The sequence below is a fragment of the Dreissena polymorpha genome, chromosome 5 (assembly GCF_020536995.1).
Source record: "Dreissena polymorpha isolate Duluth1 chromosome 5, UMN_Dpol_1.0, whole genome shotgun sequence".
NCBI classification, from domain to species: domain Eukaryota; kingdom Metazoa; phylum Mollusca; class Bivalvia; order Myida; family Dreissenidae; genus Dreissena; species Dreissena polymorpha.
The window spans coordinates 36,209,133-36,236,560 of NC_068359.1; the positions used below are offsets into that span (position 1 = coordinate 36,209,133).

General features: G+C 33.7%; 1 protein-coding gene across 3 annotated transcripts in view; it reads right to left on the reverse strand.

Moving 5' to 3' along the window:
* Nucleotides 1-1,253: 1,253 nt before the first annotated feature.
* Nucleotides 1,254-27,428, reverse strand: part of LOC127881628 (MAM and LDL-receptor class A domain-containing protein 1-like) — a 29,018-nt gene continuing 2,843 nt past the window's right edge. For all 3 annotated transcript variants that reach the window (XM_052429701.1, XM_052429700.1, XM_052429699.1), the window contains exons 2-12: nucleotides 20,812-21,012; nucleotides 20,131-20,200; nucleotides 19,056-19,184; nucleotides 17,217-17,390; nucleotides 14,646-14,816; nucleotides 14,263-14,436; nucleotides 12,954-13,103; nucleotides 12,331-12,596; nucleotides 3,190-3,340; nucleotides 2,086-2,232; nucleotides 1,254-1,496 (exon numbers count right to left, since the gene is read on the reverse strand). In XM_052429701.1, coding sequence (XP_052285661.1) covers nucleotides 1,351-1,496; nucleotides 2,086-2,232; nucleotides 3,190-3,340; nucleotides 12,331-12,596; nucleotides 12,954-13,103; nucleotides 14,263-14,436; nucleotides 14,646-14,816; nucleotides 17,217-17,390; nucleotides 19,056-19,184; nucleotides 20,131-20,200; nucleotides 20,812-21,012 — 1,779 coding nt within the window. In that variant the 3' untranslated portion in view covers nucleotides 1,254-1,350. The remainder of the gene's footprint in view (nucleotides 1,497-2,085; nucleotides 2,233-3,189; nucleotides 3,341-12,330; nucleotides 12,597-12,953; nucleotides 13,104-14,262; nucleotides 14,437-14,645; nucleotides 14,817-17,216; nucleotides 17,391-19,055; nucleotides 19,185-20,130; nucleotides 20,201-20,811; nucleotides 21,013-27,428) is intronic.

Genomic DNA, 27,428 nt, shown 5'->3' on the forward strand with positions numbered 1-27,428 from the left:
CTCTTTACTTCAACTTTGGTAACTAATCGATTTGCAATACATTTTCAATGAGCCGACGGAAACTGGGAATTTTGGTCTAACTGGAGTAGATGCGACGTGACCTGTGGAAACGGCACGAAGGCCATATATCAAATATCTTTGATGAAACCAAAACATTGATCATATCATGCCTTTTTGTTTGAAACTTACCAATCCTAATAACACAGGTGAACGAACTAGGCCTATTTTGGCGCTCTTCACTTCAATTTTGGTAACTAATCGATTTTTAATGCATTTGTAACTAGCTGACAGGCACTGGGAACTTTGGTCGAACTGGAGTAGATGCAACGTGACCTGTGAAAACGGCATGAAGGCCATATATCAAATATCTTTTATGAAACCACAACATTGATCATATCATGCCTTTTTGTTTGAAACATACCAATCCTAATAACACAGGTGAACGAACTAGGGCTATCTTGGCGCTCTTCATTTCAACTTTGGTAACAAATCGATTCTAATGCATTTGTAAATTGCTGACGGGCACTGGGAACTTTGGTCGATCTGGAATAGATGCAGCGTGACCTGTGGAAACGGCATGAATGCCAGATATCAAATATTTTTTATGAAACCACAATATTGATCATATCATGCCTTTTTGTTTGAAACTTACCAAGCCTAATAACACAGGTAAACGAACTAGGCTATCTTGGCGCTCTGCATTTCAACTTTGGTAACTAATCGATTTTTAATGCATTTGTAACTTGCTGACGGGCACTGGGAACTTTGGTCGAACTGGAGTAGATGCAACGTGACCTGTGGAAACGTCACGAAGGCCAGAGTCCGACTATGTGTGGGGATTGCATACGGTGGACAAAACTGCTCTGGAGATCATCTTCAAACTGAAGCTTACAATTAAATCGTCTGTCTAGGTTTAGATTCTAATATGCTCTACAAATTAATATTGATAAGATTTGTAAGCACTTACATAACTACAACTACTACTTCTGCTACTTCTACTACTACTACTACTACTACTACTACTACTACTACTACTACTACTACTACTACTACTAGTACTACTACTACTACTACTACTTCTACTACTACTACTACTACTACTACTACTACTACTACTATCACTACTACTACTACTACTATGATAAGAACTTTTAGTATTGCCACATCTACTACCGCACTTCTGCTTCTTCTACTGCTACATCTACTACCACTTATACTTACATATACTTCTACTTTCGAAAAGAACTCTGAAATACTCATTTTATTTGTATTTTTGCAAGTAATATATTTCAAATCTGAACATGTAGTTGCATTAAGTCTTCACAATTGTTTTCGGTGAGCCAAACATCGTCAACAGGGCCCCTGCGAGCAACGCATGGCGTCGAAGGCAGACCCCGGACAGTCCTCGTCGTGCCCGGAAGAACAAATCCTCATACGTGACAGGGTGCCGTCACCACACGTTACCGAGCAGTCGCCAAGGAACCATTCGCTCCAAACTGATCATTTAAACGCTTTTTATTAAGAAGCACACACATACATGTCTGGTTTAGCAATTAGTAAAATTGTTAACGATTTTTCTGAAAGGTACCTAAACAAATACACACACTCTTATAAAGTGTGTGTATTGAAAGTATGAACTCTAAGGAGTGGACAGTTTTTGAAACAGGGAACTTATTTTAATCGTTTTTGTTGAGATTTTGGACGATTTTAAAAATATTTTTACATGTAAGCATTTAAGTAATTATAAAAGTTTCAGGGCGATGTCAATTTGACCTCAGAGGTATGAAGAAAATTAGTATTTTGATTATAAACGTTTAATTTTGAAATATAGTATCTCTGATCATTGTCATTTAAGAGAAAGCCCATTCAAGTTGATTGTAAAGCGAGTTTCAGTTTATAAAAACCATATTTAATTGGGTCTTGGCCTATTGTTGATAACACGCCACACCAAACACAGCCCATGCCAGACATCGGACAGCAACGCACCACAATATATAACGTTTTGCTAAGTTGACATAGAAAAAGTTAACATACATAACAATATTAGTTTTCAATACATATCAATTGTATAGAGAATAGTAATACCTCCACATGGAGGTTTTTGGCAGCCTATCACTTCGCTACTGGTTCCCGCACAATCGTCGGTGTGCCCCGAGGAGCAGTGACGCATTCGCGTAAGAGTTCCGTTCCCGCATGTGACAGAACATTGGCCATTAAACCAGGGAGACCAATCTGTGCCAAACAAACAAGTCTTTAAATAATTATGCATATAAGGACGATATATAATTTTGTTGAAACATAAGTTTGGATCCGTCTGAAACAGAATCAGTAACACTTTACAAAATAATATACTACTTCATAGTTTTATTACAAAAGCACTTATTTTCCACTGTTATTTCCACAAATTGTTAGAGTAAAGTTTTCTAAACATGCTTGGGCACTTGTGTTTATTGAACAAACATAAATAATTCACAATTAGTACGAATGGTAAAGAAAACACATTGACATTTGAAAAAGTCTCATGATGAGAAACCAGCCTTAACGACACAAAAATGTGATTTTTAATCTCAGATTGCATCTTGTAGAACTATTTTCCGGTACTACGCATACAAATTCCGTTATCGTCAATAATGACAGAGATTTTGAAATAAAAACTAGTTTATCATCATTGACTGACGTTTATGCCAGTATTTAATTAAATTGTTAAATTGATCAATAAACAACAACATAATCTTTTTCGTTTATGTTTGCAATACAAATGTTAAAAAAACAGTATGCTTACAGATAACTCCTCTTAATGAAAGGTTTGTACCTAAGATACAGTCAAGTTTTGGTACAAACTAGACGGGTTGTTTTCCGCTCAAATTGCATGTATTTATATTTTCTGACAGTTTCGTTTAATTTATGGGTCATTATTTATTAAGAATGAATTTATTGTATTTATTGTGTGTTACATATACATTCTACATGAAAAAAATACTATTGAAAATGTTTTAGCCTTTTCGAAAATTAATTTTGCAAGTTAGTTTACACAAAAAGCTTGACGAAAATAAAAAATATACATAAATACAACTATTTATGAATGACAACATGGCTAAGAGTTTGGTGTTACATAAGCCCGAATATTTCATCAGCATAATACGTACATCGTGGAGGCAACTTAATTCATATATTATGTTAACCACTTACGCCCTGGGCTAATTGTTGTGGTCGGACATGTAGCAGCCCACTGTGCGTTAGCCATGCTTGGGTACAGAAAGCATGTCGACTGTGTGAACATCAGGTCGTCTAGTCCAATATCGCCATGGAAACCGTTCCCAACAGTGGCTTCTGCTATAATCTAAATATTTATTTGGCTTTTTCTTAAATGGAACGTTTTAAGCATCTGTTTATATATATATTCATTTTTCCTCATTTTTAGTCAAGAAATGAATATGAGACCTAAACAATGATAACTACACATTGTACATTTGTTCATGACATGCTATGTACAACTTTGATATACATTGGAATTTGTATGATATCTTTAAACATATTATGCATGCGTGTATGTTACAAACATTCCTGAATAAAAACTTACACCAAATTCATTTCGCTTTGTGTTTTCTTTTTCTAATTCCGAAATTTATTTAAATCTCTTTATATTTACATAATGTGTTGTTTTATCATATTAACTTGAAATCACCCTTGATACACCCTGTACTGTCTTATCACATTGACTCATGCAATTGAACATTTTCATTGTCTTTTAATTTTAGCTCGCAACGTACACTTCTGTCTTTTTAAAAGGAAAGATCCGTAAAAACGACATTTGACACTTTCTTGTCAGCGTTTAAAATCAATGTTAATGTATAAGTACATGTGTAATGAGTTCATTGCGAAACATGTTTAATGCAAAACGGATTTTTATTTAAAAATATTTTATTTACAATAAGGCAAACCGTTTTCAAATAAAATTATTGCATTTTGTTGTGTTTTTTTTTCACCTAAATATTCAATCATAAAATCATCTTCGATTAACATTCTGTCCTGTTTTATCACATGTGCAAATACAATGGATCACTTAGATCGAATTTAATTTTTTGACGAATACACTTCTTCAAGACGACAGTTGATACTTTTTTTCAAAGTTTCCAATCCATTGGCATCAATGAGTGCATGCGTGATGAGTTAATTGCAAAATGGATTTATTGGAAAAAAACGGATTATTTTCATCATATCAAATGTAATAAGACCCTACAAACCGTTTTACAATAAGACTATCAATTCCAGGTTTTTATATACCGACACGGGTTTAAATTTTTTTCTATACACATTCTAAATTGTTTTATCAGTTTTACTTATGAACTTAAACTTGATCACATTTAAGGCCTTTTATTGTTTGGTCGAAAATTACACTTTTTTCTAATAAGAAAAAGAAAATCCGTAATACGCCATTTGTAACTTTATTTTCAGCTTTTCAATATGCATCAATAAGTATATATGCGATGATTTTATTTTGACACGGGTTTCGGGTTATCACACAAAATTCACAATGCAATAAGACACTTCAAAACGTTTTTTACAAATGTATTGCATTTCTTGGTTATCTTAACTTAATTAATAAATTGTTGTTTTATTTTATTAAATCTAAAAATTCTTACCTTCCATGCTTTTCGTTTTTAGTCGAAACTCATAGTTTCGTCTCGTTTTCATGAATATTATTAAAATACTATGGAAGGGAAAGCCCGCAAAAAATATTCATCACTAGAAATGTTGTACGTGTTGAATATTCAGCTCATTTGTTAAACAGAGCACTTTTTAAATGCTTCGATGCAACATTTGAATATCTGTTTTGTACAATTGTAAAGAGTAAAACGTTGAATGTTCCGATTTTCAAAATTGATATGCAAATAAATCAATTAATGAATATAGAGATATTTTGATTTTAATTCGACCGATGTCAACAGTACACATGTATAGACTTACTTCAACAGATTTAAATGTTTGAATACAAACATGTAACTTCTAAAACTACAGATCAGAAAATGAAGTAAGGAAGTCGATGAAAAACTAAATTAGCATCTTGACTGTTTTTTATGATGTATAATCGGTTTTAGTAATCTGCCACAAGTCAGCATCTAATAAGTGTACACTATACAATTGTTCAGAAACCAAGTTGACGAATCACAATTCAACATGTTACAACGCATTTCGATATTAAGCAGTGAACCGCAAAGTCAACCGGGGTTAGGGTACAAACTGTAGTTAGTAGTAGCTTGCCTTCTGTTATCGTGGAAGAACTTACTGTCCAGCTTAACTTCATAGTCTTGATAGGTCCAATGTAAGGATTTATTAAGATTTCAATATATCATCATCATTATTGTTATATTCATTGATGCAGATTGGTGTTAGGCACATTGGATCACACAATAAGTGGTTCTCGACCACCTGCTCGCTGTAATTTGTAAACAATTTACTTGTTAACAAAATGTAAATGCACAAGTAACATGGCATTTATTAATTTAGATTATTTTCGTTAACGTTTTAGGTTTAAACATTAATTCTGATTTGACATGGCAGTCTGCCCCCATTATCTATTGAACGCAGACCAGACTCAGTTTGGTTACGCTCAACTAATTTGTGGTGGAGTGACATTCCAATTTAATGGGATATTCATGCCCTATGTATTTTCACCATCTACCCTAGTTCAATTGTGTTCTCTCTTACCAAAGACGTACAATAGAGACAGGGCTTTCATCGTGTATGAGAGTACACGGGACCACAGGACAGAGATTGTGTGTGATAGTTCAAAGAGGAATCATGTATTGGTCCTCTTTTCAATGTTTATTTTATAAAATAGACTGTTTTCATCTGTGTGATATATTGTTTTAATTATATTTGATGGTTAGATTATAGAAATTTATTTAAGGTCGAAGTGTTGACAAACAAGTTTTGGCAACATATTAGTCACACTCAACACCTCATTCCTAATGGAATCCATCACCACGAGGGTCTCATTTCATTTTTTAGAAGAAGCCCATGATTTCCTGCAAAGTGGTAATCGTTAACCACAGGTAGAAACTGGTACCGTTTCAGTACGTTTTTGGTATGATGCGGCTAAGAATTGAACCCACAAACTCATGCAATCGAGGCAAACACCATACCACTTAGTTTCTGAGGCAGTTTTAAACTGTTGTTTCTTTGTTATAAGCTTGGTTTGTTAACAATATTACAGATAATGGACATGTATATTAACTAAAAATTACCCATGTATTGTTACAGGTCGACACTATCACCAACAGATCAGACCAGAATGGATCCTTGACGTGTAGAAACTTTCAAAAATCAACTGATTAGGCCGAAAGGTTTGCTGGAATCATGCACATTTCAATCCGTGTTAGGTAAGAATACCAATTATAATTTAAAATTATTGGCAATAATTGTTGAATGTGTTTGATAACTGTTTTAATATGTATAATATTAGCTTTGATGTTGTGTCAGCCGCATAAACACGTTTTTAATAAACTTAAACGAATGCTTATGGTGAGTGGGGTATAGTATATTGATGTTGATTTATTGAAAATTAGAACTGTGTGGAGAATTTAACTCACATGCATGTGATACCAGACATTAACTACTATAGCAATACGGTATCAAAAGAATGCTTTATTAAGTATTTGGTGATTTTCTGAGGAATTTATTAAATTTTAAATGCTAGGTTATACTGTATGGTGAATAACACTAGACATATACTGGACATAAAATGTAATTTAATGATTGTCACTGCAGCTGAATTTGTTATTTGTATTAGCTTAAGGACACTTGTGTAGTAAGATAAGTATACCAAAGATTAACATTCATATGACTACACTGTAATACGTAGGTTTTAGTTATATAAGATAATTGTCTTTTTTAAGATATTGGTGGCCATATTGACCATGGATGGAGTGCCAACTACTATTATACCTAAAAAATAGAAGATTCAACATATCCGACCGGCCTTCTTTTGCGCACCACAACGTAGAACAGCGAATGACTAAAAGAGTCTGATAACAGTCAAAACATGTCAATGTACTCGAAGAGATGTGTAGCCTAGAAAACATCTTTTGCTAGACATGATTTTATATGATGTGATAAGCAAACTTGAAAAGACTGTGCCTTTCCTTCCAAAGCTTATTCGTGAGTCTGCTCAGCATATTTCGTTTGAGGTGCTTACTCAAATTCTCTATTTATTTTTTTACACATGGTCATCTATATCACAATCATATTTTTTCTAACAAATTTTATTTTAATATATATGATTATGCAAATTTTCTATGCGATAAGCAAACCATTGAAAACCAGAATATTATTCAAGTCATTCAAAATAAGTGTTTTTTTTATTTGATTTGTTATCAGTATGGCGTGTAATCTGTATTTACTTATTATTTTTAATGGTTTACAGTAGTTTTGCCTTCATATGATTTACATTCTGTATTTTATTCTTTTCAGGGAGGAGATGAAAGTATCTTCTAGAGACTCGAAGTGATATCTTTATAATAAACAGTTAACATAAAATAATACATGTTCAAAAGTGACATGGAGTAATGGTCTTTAACACTTTAATAGACCAGGCTTGACAAACCAAAAAACTGTTCTGTTAAATAACCTGATGGTGCAAGTATTGCAATGAAAAAAAAAATTCAAAGTAAACATTGAATAAAAATGTAATCACAAATTTTGACAATTTAAAAAATCGAACAACATTTCATGTTTATTACATGGTGTAGTTGTCATAAGATCTTGCAGCAGCCTTTCATTACCGGGGCCGTTGAGTATTTTCGTTAAGTATTTTCATTAAAGCGAGATTTTACGATTTTTTTATATGTGTTAAATTGTAATATATTGATATAATATGTTACAATAACACACAATAAGCAAGAAAAATTATACAGTAAATACGAATTTCATAAAATGCAGCAAAGACAAATAAGCGTCCCGAGCCGATTGTGACGAACATATTTTCCTACAATAACCGAAGCATTCGTCTTATTATTAGGACCAGAGTTAGTGTTCGTGTGTCGTATCGTTGCAGGAATTTTAAATGAACCGTTAAAGTAAGTTAAGTTTCACATCGTACATGCATGATATACATGCTGGCGAATTCGACTGTACAGCCGTTTTCGATTTCAGAATTAAATAACTGATTTATTTCGCATTTTTCGACACATGTTCTTCTGAACTGTTTTTTATTTTATATTGAAATATATATATAATTAGTATTTACACTTTTTATATAAATTCATTAATATTTGACAAAATCGTAGATATTCTTTTTAAGTATTTTCAGATATTCAGATTTCATATGAAATAGAGTTCATGTATTTGTACAGTTTAATATGTTTGTTGGTATAGTGAACCCGAAAGTCAAGAAATTTTGATGATGATTGTTAAGTGTCAATTGGTGCTTTAATGTGTTGGTATAGCAAGATTTGCAAATTCATAAATTGGCAGATTAAACTTTGGGAATACTGCTGTACTTCTTTATGAAGTTGCTACTGAATAACGAGTCTTTAACATGTAAGATTTGTATGCCTATTAAATTGTAATGCAATTATTAATGTAGTGTTTATTTAGATAAACTAAAGAAACCCATATGGATATACAGGACTTTGTTTCCTTCTTTAGCAAGGGCCTTATATAGGCCCCTTCCCTAAAGACAAAAGCCCCTTGCCCTAAGAAAATTTCTTTAAAAATGATGCAATTTCCCCCAAATTTGAAGCTAATTTTGGGAAATCTTTGCCCCTTTTCCAGTTTTTTCAATAGTTTTTCCCCAAATTGGAAAAACAGGCCCTTTCTCAAATCAAGAAAAAAAAAACATGACATAATATTGGAAACTAAAGAAACTTTAACAGACCACAAACAAGCATTATTGGTTTATACTGTTACTTGTTGTGAAACCACTGTTTTATTAACATGCATAATCAGAGTTCATATGCATTTAATCAATATCAGTAATAACATAGAAACAAAAAAACATAAATAAACTATATACCTCAATTAATGAATACATTTTGTATTGATTATGCAAAAATAAATATAAAATGGTTTGTTTATATAGTTCGTTTAGAGAAAAAGCTTTCCGTAAACACCACTGAATAAAGCAGAGTCCCAGTCTCTATCACTGCAGTTGTAATATTAAATTTGCTGCATAGCAACACATTCTGTGTCGTTCGATGGTGTTCATGTTCTTCTTACACAGCTTCGCACCTTTAAACTGGTTCAAATCTTTTGACGAACCCTTTTCAAGTCTGAAAAACAACAGAAGAATACCACATTTTAACTTATGTGCTTTTACTTTCTTTGTCTTTTATTTATACAAAAAGTGTGTACAAATAATTAAGCAAACATATGAATCATGACATTAAAAAAAGACAAGCGACTAGGAAGAAAATCTTATATTTGAACAAAACATGTTTGTTAAAAAAGATGATAGATACAACTTCAAAAGTGTGGTTTATTTAATATGTTCATTTAAAAATAAATAAGTTTGAACAATACACAAATAATTCAGTATTCCATCATGTAAACATTGGTTAATTTGATATATTATCAGTACAGACTAAAACATATGTTCTAGAATCTTATAATAATGTGTTCATATTAATTGCTGAATGTTATTTTAGTATACACTTGCCTTGGGCATTTATCACGTTCTAGCACACACAAAGTCTAGGTGAACAGGACCATCATCATGCTAATCTGACATGGCAGTTAGGCATATTTAAAGGATACCAAAATGGAATCTGAAACAAAACATTTATGTGTCAATTGTTGTCCTGAAAATTCAATATCAGACGAAAACCCATATGAAGAAAATTACTTGAGTAATACAACAAACTTTATATAATATCGGTAAAATATCCCACAGTTTATGATACAAAACATTTTTGATACATACTTTATTCATCGAAGTTGACCATTTTCGTTATTGCACCAGAAGAATCAATATTTACATTTAACCGGTAGTCATCAGTTTGTTATCTAGACATTTTACCCGGGATTAAAATTTCGTGTGAAGTCACAATGGTTCCCGGCCGTGGCAGTTATTTAAAGTTACTGTTGCCGATTTGTATATCTTAGCATTCACCTTTGTAATGAAACGTTAGAGTTGGGGCAAAGTTATGTGCGTTGTGCATGCGATTTGTGTGTAGAAGTTAATGTTTATTTTACATTTTGAACACTTTTTTTTGTTCATTGAACAGTTTTAATTGGACAATGCACAATATGAACCTTTGATATGTATCCACCTTAAAAAGTAACATTTTTGAAAATTGAAACATAAAATATCAAACCTTGTTTATTTGAACGGATATTATTTGACATGTTTGTATAATCTATAATTGCAACATGGAATATATCAGCTGAATACTCAACACGTGCAACATTTCTGGTGATAAATACTATTGGCGGTCTTTCCCTTCTTAAAAATACGGCATTTGAAACTTTCTCATTAACTTTCCCATGTGATTTGAATTAATTAATACATGTGTGACGATTTTATTGGAAACGGGTTTATTTCAAAGCGTTTTTATACACATTTCAAATTGCATTTAGACAACCTAACCCGTTTTGCAATAACATTATTGCAGAACGTATTATTACGAAAAGGATTGTAACAATGCTTCCCCGTTCTGAGAGCATACATATATATTTACTTTTAATTTAAAAGGAGTTATACACAAATTTATATCGGCCTCGTAAATGATTTTAAATTATTTTAGACTCAGAAAAAGAAACGAGCGGTTGGTGGAAGGTAAAATTAATATGTGCACCCAACTTTCCTCAGAACATAACCTAAATTGAACATTTTGATATATTATAATGCAAATTCAAAAGTGATATTTCCTCGAATTTGTAGTAATAACTTTTAAAAAGAAAAGCACGTCAAACACTTTTTGCTTATGTTGTCTTTCCTCTTTGGTTTTGTACATTAAAAATATGACAATTCGTCTGCAACTTCATATTGTAAAAGTTCTATATGTATGTTTAATGGAAATGTCAGTATTTAATTATTTTATTTTGTAATATTTTGTTACAAAATTATTACACCTTGTTGCTTTTGCTTTATGAATGCAAAAAAATGAAGGAATGCTACTTTTCCGTTTTCATAATATATTTTAAACTTTGTTTTATTATGTATGTATATATTCCAATGTACAATTTGACTTTTTAACACCAACATAATCTTTAAATTAAATATAATAAATCGAGTTTTTAAGAAATATATAACTCCTAATTTTTCGAACAGAAATGTGCTGTTACTTGTTTGCCGAATGCCCTTTACGTAATATTCTAAACAAACGTTTGATCTTGACCTTCAAAGTTGGCATAAGCATACATGTTTTATTTATTTATTTAAAATCATGATCAAAAAGAACTTTATTTATTACAAATTTTAGTACTTATCACTTTTATTCAAATAGTAATGCTTTGAATAGAAAAATTAATCAACGGGAGATACTTTCACAAATATCAAAGACATGGCTCTTTCACTCCGCAACTCTTATCAAAACTTCGTGAACTATATGTACGTATGGTATGACACATAGTTATAATCTGCAAAATGAATTACCGTATCTATTTGGGCTGTGATTAAATACTTCAATACTTCCTGAGTTATGGTCTGCACATAAAACAGGGATGTACTGGTCGGAAGGACAATTGATGCGATTATTAGTTACACTGTAAGTAACTGATGGTGTATGGGATATACACTCTTAGTAATAAAATACCATAGGAGAGCGAAGTTCGAGTATGGTAAGAAAGTACTGAAAGTGTATATCCAATAACCATCAGATACTTACTATGTAACGATTATTTATATCTCAACCGACTACTGGATTACTCGAGTTGTATGGAAATTACTCGAGGTGTATGGAAAATACACATTAGGCACGCGACCGCTCTAAGCCAATCGGATTAGGTCATTTTTGTAGGGGGTGAGATATTAATATATACCCTCCTTCGATGATATAGAAACGACATGCATGTGATAAAAACTGTCCTCATACAGATAATATACTAAAGTATTAACACACATATTAAAAAAATACAAAATAGGGCTGATGCTAAATCTATAGAAATGAACACAGTTATCGGAAAGAATGATATTTTTAAACAACCTCAGTAAATATTAACACATATCGTACTATATAGAATAAACAAGTTTGAAATAATTTCATAAGAACATTTTCTGACTATGACTTCCGAAACCTGAAAAGAATAAGTTCAAATCATTTAAATTCTTAATTAAGAGTAGTGAAATCGTCTTATTCGAAGTGATATAATAATATGATACAATCTTACCGAAATATTTGAAGTGTAGCTCAAAGGTACATGTCCAGACTTCCAGACATCTCCCTGGTTCCCACTTACAGTCCACAGCAATTTCCCTGGAAGCTTGGGACCAGTAGCCATGTAAATGTTGAGACTTCCGATATCAGCACCATACATGTGATACCAGAATTGAACACAGACAGGAGCGTTAAAACCGGGCTGTATGATGCCACTCTGATACCAGGCCTTGTCACATTCCTCGCTTGGAGCGCTGGACTCGAGGTAGATGTATTTGCCTAAAACAATTGCTGGTACAATTAACCATATTAGTTTTTGTATATTCATATTTATTTAAGAATGTATTAATATCTACATAACAATGAAATATATAAAAACGTTGAAGGATGAACAACATCAAAACTATTTTACAATTTTATCAACTATAAAACATATCATCATTATATTATATGTTTTGAAGAATGAAAACACCAATACTTATTTTAAGATCATTGTCTTTTTTAATGAAACGCACCAACACATATTTTCACATAATTTCGAAAAAATTTAAACTACAAGTTCTTTTTACATCTGTATGAAGTACAAATACCCTCCGCTATCTTTTTAACAGTATAAAAAAGGAATATCAAACGTACCAGTACTGTTACCAAACGTATGATCCGAGCTAGGCCCCGTGTCGTCAGTGTTCGTCGAGCCATTGAACACAATCCAGTCCATATTGTCAAACAAGTCCACGTTATGCCAAGTACAATTTAACGGCGCATCGAACGTACATGTGATTTGATCTACGATAGAAAAAAATCAAGTGTTCAATGACATACGTTTATGTTATATTTATACAGAATCGCGCTCTTGGGTTACACAATGTAACAAAGTAAAATAAAGATTTGTTTCTGTTTAAGATTTCTAGAAATGTAAGTTGACATTTATAAATAACATGTTTATTAATGGGTGTTTAATAACCAACAACAATATTCCTAACCGAGCCGTTGGGTATCTTACTAATAATTTTTCAGGACGAGTCAAACAAAATATGGTATCAAATGGAAACATTAACTTATTTTTTTTTATTCAATTCAACCTCGGCATTAAGCAGGTACAGCACAAACATTTAAATTATCTGGTGACTTTGATTTGTAAATGTGACCTGTTACTGAAGAGTAACCCACATTTATTCGGTAAACTATCTGGGCTTGGGAAATAAAATATGATGTTATAGCAACATACTTTCAGGCATTAAAACGTTTCAAACGGTTTCCGATAATGCATGAACTTTGAGACAATTTGAAGTGATATTTAATGCATTGAAAATTATAAAGCAGAAGCATAAGTTTAGGACTGCTGATCATGAGTTTTGAAGCACGCGAGTTGTAAGCGACATATTGTCTGGTTAAAAAGAATATGAATACTAATAACTCAATAAATCCTGACATGATTTAAAATGTTACAGAGCGGATTCAAAACATTTGTGATATTCGATCTTGAACTTTCACAGAGGTGCTTGAGTATTTTAAACCACACGTCGTCGGGTCGTCAAGGGGCATTGCGAGCAAAACCTTTGATTGCGGAACATACGAGCTGTGATCCACCACTCACAAACATTCACAAACGGAATCTTAAACCTCTCCTTCGACGTTATTAAGTATATGGTGTTAATGACAAAACAACGTCATTTCATACTTCTTATGTTATTGTGTTATTAAACAAACTACGTACAGCTCCACACTTCTAATGCTATGGTGTTAATGAATAAAAATTATTCAAATACTGTTTTATACGGACACACATCTCGCGCACGTGAAAACCGATCTTTAATTATAATGATTCTATTGCTGTATACACAAGGCTCGTTATGTAACTGGATTTTTGAATTTGTATCAATTTAAGTTCTTCGCTTAACATAGCCTGATTTAATGTACTGATTATGTAATTTACACATCAAACCTGGACAAGGTATCGAGGTACTGCAATTCTGAAACGCGCTATCATCTAAACCACAATCCTTTCCTCCATAAGCTGGAGGTGGGTTAGTACAGTACCGGTTTCGAGATTGAGTTCCATTCTCGCAGCTTACCGAGCAAGTGGACCATGCTGACCAGTCAGTCCACTTTCCATTAACTATTAATATCAAACAATGGCGACGCATTCAATAACTTGTATGTCTAAGTATTAAAAATATGTATCCATACAGAAATACATATCGCTTTTTGTTAACATGAATATGTATGTTTGTTAACTAAACAATTTTTCAAATAGAGTTAGCTTATGGATATGTTCCCCTTTAGCTAAACATTATTCATCATAAACAAAAATATTGCAGTACATACCTGGACAGTTAGTGTTGCTTGTTCGGTTGCACATACCCACTTCGAACTCAGAACCGTTGCAAACATGTCCGCCATTCAAGGGAGGCGGGCTGTCACACTTGCGATATCGCGGACGAAATCCGTTACAGTAGCAGACAGACCAGCCCTCCCAAGCTCCCCAGCTACCGTCAACTAAGAAACATATGACAATAAGTAACTTATCATTCGTTTCATTTCCACATTGTAGTGCCTTTTTTCTTAAATAATGCGATGCTGTTGAATGTTTTATAACTACGTTAATATTTATTTCAAATGATTTAAATAATAAAACGAAGATGTCATATGATGGCTAGCATTTTATATGATTTCTGACAAGAATATAATTCCATATAAATCATTTTTTTTAATATATATTTGTTAATGTTTTTTTATCTCTTGCGACATACTTATTTAATTGACCGGAACGATTTGATTAAATTTTAAAGAGGGTCACGCAAGGATAATTTTTGTGACGATTCTTCAAAATCTGCCAAGGGGTAAAGGAGGGGAGTTTTGTTGTTGAAAAGGACCATTACTCCCGTTATTTCGCACAGATAGGAACAAATCATGGAGGTTCGGAATTTCATATGCTGATTATTGAAGTACCATATATCGACACTCAATGTATTCCGAGTTACGTACGACGCAAAAAGAAAACGTTATTTGTTTAATAAAATTGTCATAACTATGGGTTTGTCGAAAATAACTTGAACCAGGGAATAAAGGTATGCACATGGAGATCTATATGTTTGATAAGCTTAATCACTCTAGCAGTAATGCAGAATAATACGTCTCACGAACAGAATGACATGTGCATATAACAATTGACAGTTGCGGCATAAATTATGATCCTTGGGACATGAAAAATATCAAACACAGAGTCTTCATTTAAAGAAACATAGCAGAAACACACTAAAGAACACTCATTAATTAATCTCTTTGCCTTGTTGTTTCTATTGGAATGTTTACAATTATTTGAGGGACTTCTTTTTCCACTTCTTTGTCTTTTTCAAAATGACGTTTTGCAGAAAAAATGATAGATTTAAAAAAGCTCACATTATGTTTAAACAAGTGAATTCACACTCCTATCTAGGAACAATGTTTAAATTATTGCTTCATTATTAGATTAATATCATTTGAAATCGATAAAATAATAAAGCGTGTGTTACCCTTTTCCTCAATAATATGAAAAAAAATAATTATTGAACATAGCATTTATAACTCACTCAAGATTCTATAGCATGCGTAACGAAAGGTTAGTTCACTTGCTTATGCTTCCATATGTCTATTGTTATAGCTAAGACTTTTCAAAACATTACACAAATGTAACAAATCAATTTTTTAATGAAATTTTTCATATCCACAAACATATATGAAAATGTCACTATACAATATGACCTTTAAGGCAATACCTGTGTCGCACTTGACCACAATCTGATGTTACGTATTAAGTATCAAACGTCTGGCCAATAGAAACAAAGGGCAAGACAAGTCGTGCCATAGGATGTCACATATGTTCACAATGTATGCTTGTCAGCGGGTTGTGGGCTACACAGTTAGCTGAATACCTTTCTTTCTTAACTTGACCAAGATTAAAACTCGGCTTAGTTATTTTCAAGAAAATATTTAAAGTACCACCAAAACGCTAAGAGTAATAAGTTGAATGTTCTTACATTTTACCTGGTTATCTTGTTTTGGACTCACTTGACACAAGTTCAAACTTGGCATTCAAATTGTCAATATTAATATTATTTCATCAATATTGGTTCCTATAGTGGAATAACGTTCTTCTAAAATGCAACCTTGCAACCTGGTTTAAACCCACCTTTGTCCCGGAATCGGACTTGGACTAGCAAGTTTCAAGGTTAATATTTAAACAAAGTGAAAATTGTGGCATATTTAGTGGCAACAAGCCTAAATTTGACGACGCATACATTACAACGCATACTGAAAGATGCCCGATTACGCTCTCAATTTATAGACAATAATTCAACATGAGTATTTCTTGCTCAGGTTAGCTAAAAACAAGATTTATGATGACGTTACAGTAACGAAATAGTTTGACTAAGAGACTAACGCACGCATAATCACTTAACCATTACTACAGCAATACATGGGTCTTAGCAGCTTTATAATAAGTGCTATATTATAATTAATCATTTCATTTTTTAAAACCCAATTGTTATTTAAATGATTAGAGCTACATATTTTTATAAGATCCATGTTCATGTATAATATACTATGATCATATACTATAATATGTGGATAAGTATTCTGCAGCGGTTATGATCAAAGACATCTAACAAGGAAATGATGCAATGGAATAGTTATGCTTTAAGTGTTCACATGCGCAGAACATTATGCACTGCTAAATTATCGATATACATGCGATTTACTCTTCGAGGGCTACTTTCGAATCGAAATTCACCCACTTTTTCCTACTTAAGCTTACATCTTTTCATATATTATAAATATTACAAACAAGGCCCATCCCAAGCACTTTGTGCTCAGTTGGGTTTAAAATCTCTCTGCTGAGAATATAATAAAATTTACCCAAACAAGGTTTTGTGCACTTCTGTAATTGTATCGAGTCACCGCCATTACAATTCGCTTGGACATTCGGGTTCAGTACAAAGCACAGTCGTGTACGATTCCTCGTTCCCTCGATATTACACACAGCGGTGTTACATTCAGACCATTCAATCCACTGCGTCCATGTTGCATCACCTATTAACATCGTATATAATGCTGTTAAAATGAATCCATGATCACAACTCTTTCCGTTTTACTTCACATACTAACTTGTATAACACTGCTGTAAAATATATATCATGAAACCCACACGGACACTGTCCCATCAGTAGATATTTTATAATGTCGTTCACTTCCAAATACCAAGTACCGCATGAGTTTCCCCTTTAATTAAGTCCACAGAGAAATATGCTGAAAATTGAATGGCTGGGATTGCCAATGGACCAATAGTTATGATAAGTGGATACAATGTTCAATGTTCAATATAAATCATGTGTTCGATGAGTATGTACACATATCATTGCTGCGGTAACTTATTTTTGTACCACTGGAGTTATTTCCAATTCATAATGTATAAAACAACAATACAAAAAAATAGTCTGTTAACAACTAAACTATTTGGACCATCATGATTTCGTTAATTTACACAATCATTTTATCATTAGTTGCCGATTTGTCGCATATCAAGTGCGAGTTATTTCAGACCATTTGTTTAGTCGACGTTAGGCTGGCGATTTGCATGATCGACGGCGTATCTAAGACCATAGGCCGCATTGTTATTCAAGTCCAGATGAGTATGTTTCATTTCGCATCAATGTGACCTCAACGTTAATAAGGCAAAACTATTTTTGCCTTATACTTCCTTTTTATTCTTTGATAATAGATATCGATAAACATATGTTGTTTTTTACGTTTTCCTCTAAAATGAATATTATATAGGCATAAGCTTTTTCAACATTGGCACTCTCAAAAGTATTACAGAACTATATACCTTTAGTGCTTTCCACAGGTTTTCTTTCAGATGAACGAGGACCATTAGAATGGGTTATGAAGAGTTCACAATGCCTTCTTTGATTGTTTTAAATTCATTTATCATGCAAAATGACTGTTTGATGATTGATAACAATACAAACAATGTTTTAATCAATTTAGATACGTATAATATCGTCTCGATCCATTTCTCAAAACATCGGTACAAACTAGACTCTAATTATTACACCATACTTACATTTTTTTTCCATCTCTTTCGTTTTCTCGATAATCCCGTATTCCATTATAATTCCAGTTTTAAAAGTAAAGTATAAATTATGTCGTATGTAACTATTCAAAGATTTGATGAAAAAGACACCCAACCGGGACAGGGGTGTTCCCACTGTCCATGCGTAAATCAAGTGACACGATGTGTGGCATCGTGTACTTCTCATATTCTATTACAACGACGAATCGACAGGCACATCTGGGTATATAAAAGCAAGCGCCTCGGGTAATGAATTGATATGCTTGCCCAAAAACGATCACGAAACTACTTTACATAGAAACAATACTAATTCGACAACAGAAAACGTTGCTTGTGGGACAGAATGGCTAGTTTTTGTTACTAAACAAAAGCACTGATCGGAAGTCTTTAAACGACCGGGTACTATTTTTAAATGCTAGCGGACCGGCGGGGGACCCTTGTCTTTGGAAAGCACTGCCTTTCATCTAGCATCACTTCTTTGCATCAGGAATAAAATCCGTTTTTCCTTACACCGATTCTTAAAACTAGCACTCAGTGCATATATAAATTGAAATACTTTTTAGGATCAATTTCTGTACAAATAGTATGCAACTTATGATCAATCTTACATCAGGAACACTTACCCATTAAAAACCGTTTTTCTTGTCTGTGATTGGGAATTGATCGTGCGCTAGCGCATGTGTTTATTCCTTCGACATCCACGCATCTTGAACGAACATTTTGTTTATTCCTAGGATCATATTCTCGGAACCCTACCAATAAACATGAATCAAAAACATCACGATGTAACATGTAAACATGTTGAACGTTAAACAACTCTTTTTCAATGTATTTAAATATGTGTGTCTTTCTAAGGAATTCATGTGCTAGATTATCCAAATCCTTTAAGCAATTTGTTTATGTTATTTTTTTCATATTTATTGTTACTGTCTTAAATTGGGGAACAAATTATAAAACCGCCATAACTGAATGAATATTAAACATTTGTTAATATGCTCAAATCCAATATTTCAGCAGTAATACTATTGGAATCGAATGCGACTCAAGAGCTCGAATGTTAAGAAGAGTGTTTTCTCTTTTGTTTCTAAAAAAAAGAAACTGCATTGAAATACTCATACACACAGGTAAAGATGGTTTATACCATGTTTATTAACGTCCATCACTTTAGCAATAATACGTTTAGATTGACACACGAAGCAAATAAAAAAAATAGTTGTACTAGTTTAAAAAACCTAATAACTCCTCATTTGACGAAAGGAAATTCACAAAATGCACATGTTATCAAGTTCTGAATAATTTGTTTTGTAAGTTTCATCACCTTAAAAATTATAGCAACCGAGTTACGAGGAACACATTTTCAAAGATGACACTTTATACTTAAAAGTAAATATATAAATCTGCGTAAGTCGACAGTAAAAAACAATTAGGTGACTAAGTTCATAAGCTTATGTAGATATTTATATAGTTTCATCCCTCCAGCAATTAACTTTGGTTTCGCATTATTTATCTCGTAAATGGGGACATCAACACGTACATCTGAGACATATTCGTATCTATACAATACTTATTATTAACGCTATGCAAGAAAAAAAGTAAAGTCGCATGTTTTGACATAAAGCTCTTCAAAAATACCTTTGATGACAATTATTTATCGAATTATTTATTGTACAGCGGAAGTAGAAGAGTATTAACTTTTACCATTGGCTTCGTTTTTATCAGCGGCTGGTTCAGTGTCCTCGATTACTGTGTAGCCATGAATGTAATAAATCTATGAGTGAAAAGGTCATTATGAAAATTATACACAAAACAAATTTCGATGAAACACAGATAATGACGATCGGTAAGATAATGCAACAGTAACACTCGTCTTCAATTTCTTAGTAATTTAGCCCCTGCGTGACAAAAACTGTGTGCCCATTTCGTACTTAATTTTTTAACATTTTAAATATCGTTTGTTCTATATTTCGTTCTGAAATGAGTTATTTTAAAAAGTGCAATGAGCTTTCCAGTTGTTTTGTTGTAAACTACTAGTACTAGTACACGCACCATTCAAAATGCAAAATAATGCGTGTTGGGCGTTGTCATAAATGATGTATCTAATACAGCCTTCGTCATGGAACGGTTCGATAATATTATCATCATTACTATAGTTATTAATTTATATGCTGACCTGATTTACGCTAAGTTCTCAACGGTCATGAAACAAACTGTTGCTGCTGCACTCAACAACTCAAAATAAAGTCAATCGCAATATATACAGATAAAAAAGTCATTTAAACCTGACTATAAAAATAGTGTTAACGGTCTGTGTTTAAATTCTTAAATGTGTACAAAAGTGCTCTAATAAAGTTGTAAATGTTAGACTCTGTTCATATTTACTGGAGTATCTTGCAGGAATAGCCATTCCCCCTTCATGTCACCATGGAAGCATGTGTTCCTCTCGACCAGTGTGACAACTCTGGAGCCGAGATCAGGGGCGCTGAATACAGGTGTGTCATCGTCTACGGTGCAGTAGGTGGTCCCACTAGCCCCATTATTAAGGCATCCCGAAAATATGAGAACAGCCAGAAACTGTCTCATCTGCAGAAAATGTGGTTTAACATTTTAAAATGGATATCCCCCCCCCCAAAAAAAAAAAAAACACCCCCCACACACAACAATTATACACACCCAGAACCAACAACCCCCCCCCCCAAAGAAAAAACAACAACAACAAAAAACCCACACAATTTACAACCATGATTACGCAATGTACACACTGAAGCTTATAACAAGCCTTCATAATGTAAGATAATTAGCATTTTAAACATATTTTCATTAATATCATTTGTTCATGTTTTAGTGAGTTCGCAGAAATTATATCAAATAAAAACACAATCTTAAAACTTCAAAATGAATAAAACAGCAATAAAAATGGAAGCAACGTAAAACTTCGGTTGCATCAGCAAATCAATGTACTGAAAGTACTGGTATGACGATGCTTTTGAAAAGGATGGATATATAGAGGCTATTTGTTGGATTCGGTGGAATATCGATTTTCCCAGAAAATCCGCGAAAAATATCGATATTTTCACTGTTATTTTTTACTGTTTAAAACAGTGAAATACCAGTTTATTTCACTGATATTTCTGTATAAATCACCGGAAAGCATAAACTAAATAAGCATCCATTTAAGTTAATCTACATCACCGCAATTGTGTAATTTTTATTGCTTGTCATTTATCCGCAGGTCAATAATTAATGGTTGTGGTGCAATAGTTTTCGTTCTTGGACACTGCACTCCCATTCAATGAGATTTATTTACCTAAAAGTTTCATATTTGAACTTACAGTTCTTTTGGGAGTAATGGTCCAAACAACCAATGGATAAAACAGCAACAATATGCTAACCCATAATTGTTCGAGGAACATAATTGAGAATTCCTGTGCTAGCCCCCAATCACAGTATGTTGGGTATAATAATAGTCAAATTTTGTTTTTCTTCTCAAAAGATTGTCGTAGATTATAAGTTGAGGAATATATCATCCAAGACTACAACTTTTAGAAAGCCATTTTTTTTCATTTAGTTTTATTGATAAACAAGGTTTTGTAACAATCTATACTTTACATAGATAGCTTTAACAGCACAATGTGGCTCACTTGAAACTGATTATTTCCTAGTGATGTTAACTATTTTTTCATGAAGATCTAGACAAAAAAATGGCATTGTGAGTATGAACAAACTATTTGCGTCTATCCGATCTAGTTGAGCCTTGTTACCGAGTTCCTACTTTTATATATTTGAACAATCTGATCAAATGCTATGAAGGTCAGGTAAAAAATGTAAGTGTTAACATAGATTTTAATGATTTTAGTTATTGATCAAATGCATGGAAGCACATGACCCACTTTAAAACGTTACCTGTTAATCACTGAGACTAGACCTTATGACCTAAATTTTGAATATGCTACTTTCAAGCATGACTTTGAAATCATTTAAAATAATGTTCTAACTAATTTACAAGTGGATCAAAGAGAGAATGTGACAGACCTTTTCTTATATTTGACCTAGTGCCCTTATATTTGTCACAATATGAAACCCAAAATGACTTAAAGGTAACTACGTTTCATAAGAATCTGGCAAAAAGGTGACACCCAAATTTAAACATTTAAAATGATATCTTATGTGTTCACAATAAACTTTGGATAAAATACAACAGACAAAGAGTGATAACAAAAGCTCACCTTGTCCCATCATAACAAGTGAGCAAAATAACCAAAACTATGACATCATATAATTGCTAAGAAACTTCCAATAACAATAAAATGTTACTTTTGAAACAAATACAATACCTTCCCTTTCTTACTACAGGCTGTTCTAAAACAAGATAGCCCTGTATCGCTCACCCAAAACTCCTTCTATAGTGTCAAAAACTTGTGTATGATTTGACTAAGTTGTAACCTAGCTTTAGCCTGCACATCACCAACTTGCAAATATAGCTTTTGATTTGATTAAGATGGACATTGTAAGCAATTTTCATGAAAATCAGATAATGTGACCTGTAGAAAGGTAAAGGAAGTTTTCTATAATTTGACCTATTGACCTAGATTTTGACAAACTACCAACTTTCAAACTGAAACTTAATTTCATCGAGATAACATTCTGTCCAATTTTCATGAAGATCTGGAAGAAAAAGTGACCGCTGGAGTGTTAACTAAACTTTTCTGTGATTTGGTCTGTTGACCTAGTTTGGACCACATATGACCTACTTTCAAACTTAACCTAGATTTGACCGAGATGAACATTTACCAACATAAGACAAACAAGGGCTGTTTGTAAAACATGCATGCCCCCCATATGGGCTGTCAGTTGTAGTGGTAGCCACTGTGTGAATACATTTTTTGTCACTGTGACCTTGACCTTTGACCTAGTGACCTGAAAATCAATAGGGATCACCTGCCAGTCATGATCAATGTACCTATGTAGTTTCATGATCCTAGGCCTAAGCATTCTAGTCACTGTGACCTTACCCTTTTACCTAGTGACCCGAAAATCAATAGGGTTCATCTGCCAGTCATGATCAATGTACCTATGAAGTTTCATGATCCTTGGCCTAAGCGTTCTTGAGTTATCATCCGGAAACCATCTGGTGGACGGACCGACTGACGGACTGACCGACATGTGCTAAACAATATACCCCGAACAAGCCACATAAGAAATGCAGCATAGCACATTCTAAAAGTAAAAGACATCTGTGCAATGATATATTTTCTTCAAATGGTAAGATGAACAAACAAGAGGGCCTTAAAGGCCCAAAGTCGTTCACCTGAGATAACAAGATATTATTGGGACACACATTGTGACCAAAATTCACGAAGATCGGAAAATAAATGTGGCCTCTCGAGTGTTAACAAGGTTTTACTATAGCAATATAAGGAAAAATGCCCCACCCCCCGGCAGCCATGTTTTTAACTAGAGCTGTAACGATTCACCCTTCATTCGATTCGATTCGATTTCGATACCGAATAGTCCGATTCGATTATTTTCGATTCGATTCAAATTAAACTATTTGCTGCTTATTTTGCAAACTATTTCATGATTAGTTTGACCAGAGCATGAATTAATATGTGTGTTATTTGTTATTAACTTATTATGTTGTACATTTAAAGTGTTTAATTTTTAAATACAATTTAAAACGCAACATGGTTTTATGAGTAATACATTTATTGAAAACAACATCCTGTTGATTAATTCTTAAATAACATAAAATGCACATGCGTTTAACAGAAAACAACAACAAACAAAAATGTAAGTATATAAACAACATCCAGCTGACTTCTTAACGGAATGCGCACAGTTTAGTAAACAAACCATATGGGTAACTTACGTCAACAAAACACGTTTTGCAAGTTGCCTTTGCATCAGAAACTTCGAAACCCCGAAATGTTCGAAATACTTTTAATTTTAATTTTGACGGTGCGTCTTTCGGCATGGTTGAAGAAGCCATTTTACCGGCTGATGTAATGCTCAGCATGTTATTCATTCATTCATTCATTGGATCCATATTGGCAATTGACTAATCACAATACGTATTACAAATGACAAGAACGTTAAGACGACGGTTTTGAAAAGTAAGGTTTAAAATGCGGATCAATCGGGATTGCAGTGAATCGAATCGAAATTGGCCGTATTGGAATCGAAAGCGAATCGGGCGGCGTTGAACCGGTTTTTCGATTCATCGAACCGAATCGTTACAGCTCTATTTTCAACCAATTGTAACCATTTTCGAACTGATCCAAGATATCATCGAGACATATTCTGGCCAAATTTTATGAAGATTGGAATATAAACGTGGCATCCACAGAGTTAACAAGGCAAATGTTGACGGCTCACGACGGAAATAAAGCGATCACAAAAGCTAACCATGAGCACGTTGTGCGATTACACTCAACGCGTTCAAATTTTTCTCACAGGCTTTGCCATTGACCTTTATAGTATGGATGGCTTTGTTATTATTTATTGCTATCATGTACCTGCAATATTGTGTGTATGTTTACAATACACAAAGCATATGATATCAATAGACTAATCGAGCTTATAATTATCTGATTACTACAGCCATGTCAATTTAGGACTTAAAAAAATAATTTTGTCCTGATTTCATGAAGACTTGAGATATTTATGCACATAGAGTTTCAAGAAATGGGAACAAATAAAAAGTATTTTTGATCGGTTTTGTGCAGGCTCTTTTTCCATGACTGTCAAAGTGAAATTTTCATGTGAAAAGGATGTCAATTTTTTTCTGAAGTACTTCATTCAACCATTGTGTATAATGAACTATTCTGCATATATTTCGCCAGTTTGATAGGAGATGACCAGGGTGACAGAGAAAAGAATTTATAACTGAAGTTACAGTGTGATCTCATTTGACAAAGATGTACATGATTGTATCAAGCAAAAAATATTAAATAATTATCAGTATTCATTCACTGTCATGATTTCAGTATCATTTAAATGATTTCAGTAAAGTCTATCATTTATATGCATTAATTTTGTAAATATCAGTATAAGTATACTACATAAAAACATTTTTGAAACAAGGGCTGTTTGTAAAACATGCATGCCTCCAATATGGGCTGTCAGTTGTAGTGGCAGCCATTGTGTGAATACGTTTTTTGGCACTGAAACCTTTACCTTTGACCTAGTGACCTGAAAATCAATAGGGGTCATCTGCGAGTCATGATCAATGTACCTATGAAGTTTCATGATCGTAGGCGTAAGCTTTCTTGTGTTATCATCCGGAAACCATTTACTGTGTCCAGTAACCGTGACCTTGACCTTTAACCTAGTGACCTGAAAGTCAATAGGGGTCATCTGCGAGTCATGATCAATGTACCTATGAAGTTTCATGAACTTAGGCGTTAGCGTTCTTGAGTTATCATCCGGAAACCATTTTTCAAAGTTCAGTCACTGTGACCTTGACCTTTGACCTAGCGACCAGAAAATCATTAGTGGTCATCTGCGAGTCATGATCAATGTACCTATGAAGTTTCATGATCCTAGGTATAAGCGTTCTTGAGTTATCATCCGGAAACCATTTTACTATTTCGGGTCATCGTGACCTTGACTTTTGACCTAGTGACCTGAAAATCAATAGGGGTCATCTGCGAGTCATGATCAATGTACCAATTAAGTTTCATGATCATAGGCATAAGCGTTCTTGAGTTATCATCCGGAAACCATTTTACCATTTCGGGTCACCGTGACCTTGACCTTTGGCCTAGTGATCTGAAAATCAATAGGGGTCATCTGCGAGTCATGATCAATGTACCTGTGAAGTTTCATGATCCTAGGCATAAGCCTTCTTGAGTTATCATCCGGACACCATTTTACTATTTCGGGTCACCGTGACATTGACCTTTTACCTAGTGACCTGAAAACCAATAGGGGTCATCTGCGAGTCATGATCAATGTACCTTTGAAGTTTCATGATCCTAGGCCTAAGCGTTCTTGTATTTCCATCCGGAAACCATTTTACTGTGTCAAGTAACCGTGACCTTGATTGACCTTTGACCTAGTGATCTGAAAGTCAACAGGGGTCATCTGTGAGTCATGATCAATGTACCTATGAAGTTTAATCATCCTAGGCGTAAGCGTTCTTGAGTTATCATCCGAAAACCATTTTTCAAAAATGAGTCATTGTGACCTTGACCTTTGACCTAGTGACCATAAAATCAATAGGGGTCATCTGCGAGTCATGATCAATGTACCTATGAAGTTTCATGATCATAGGCCTAAGCGTTCTTGAGTTATCATCCGGAAACCATTTTACTATTTCGGGTCACCGTGACCTTGACCTTTGACCTAGTGACCTGAAAATCAACAGGGGTCATCTGCAAGTCATGATCAATGTACCATTAAAGTTTCATGATCCTAGGCATAAGCGTTCTTGAGTTATCATCCGGAAACCATTTTACTATTTCGGGTCACCGTGACCTTGACCTTTGACCTAGTGATCTGAAAATCTATAGGGGTCATCTGCGAGTCATGATCAATGAATCTGTGAAGTTTCATGATCCTTGGCATAAGCGTTCTTGAGTTATCATCCGGAAACCATTTTACTATTTTGGGTCACCGTGACCTTGACTTTTGATCTAATGACCTGAAAATCAACAGGGGTCATCTGCGAGTCATGATCAATGAACCTATGAAGTTTCATGATCCTAGGCATAAGCGTTCTTGAGTAATCATCCGGAAACCATTTTACTATTTCGGGTCACCGTGACCTTGACCTTTGATCTAGTTACCTGAAAATCAAGTGGGGTCACCTGCGAGTCATGATCAATGTACCTTTGAAGTTTCATGATCCTAGGCATAAGCGTTCTTGAGTAATCATCCGGAAACCATTTTGCTACTTCGGGTCACCGTGACCTTGACCTTTGACCTCAAAATCAATAGGGGCCATCTGCTAGTCATGATCAATGTACCTATGAAGTTTCATGATCCTAGGCCTATGC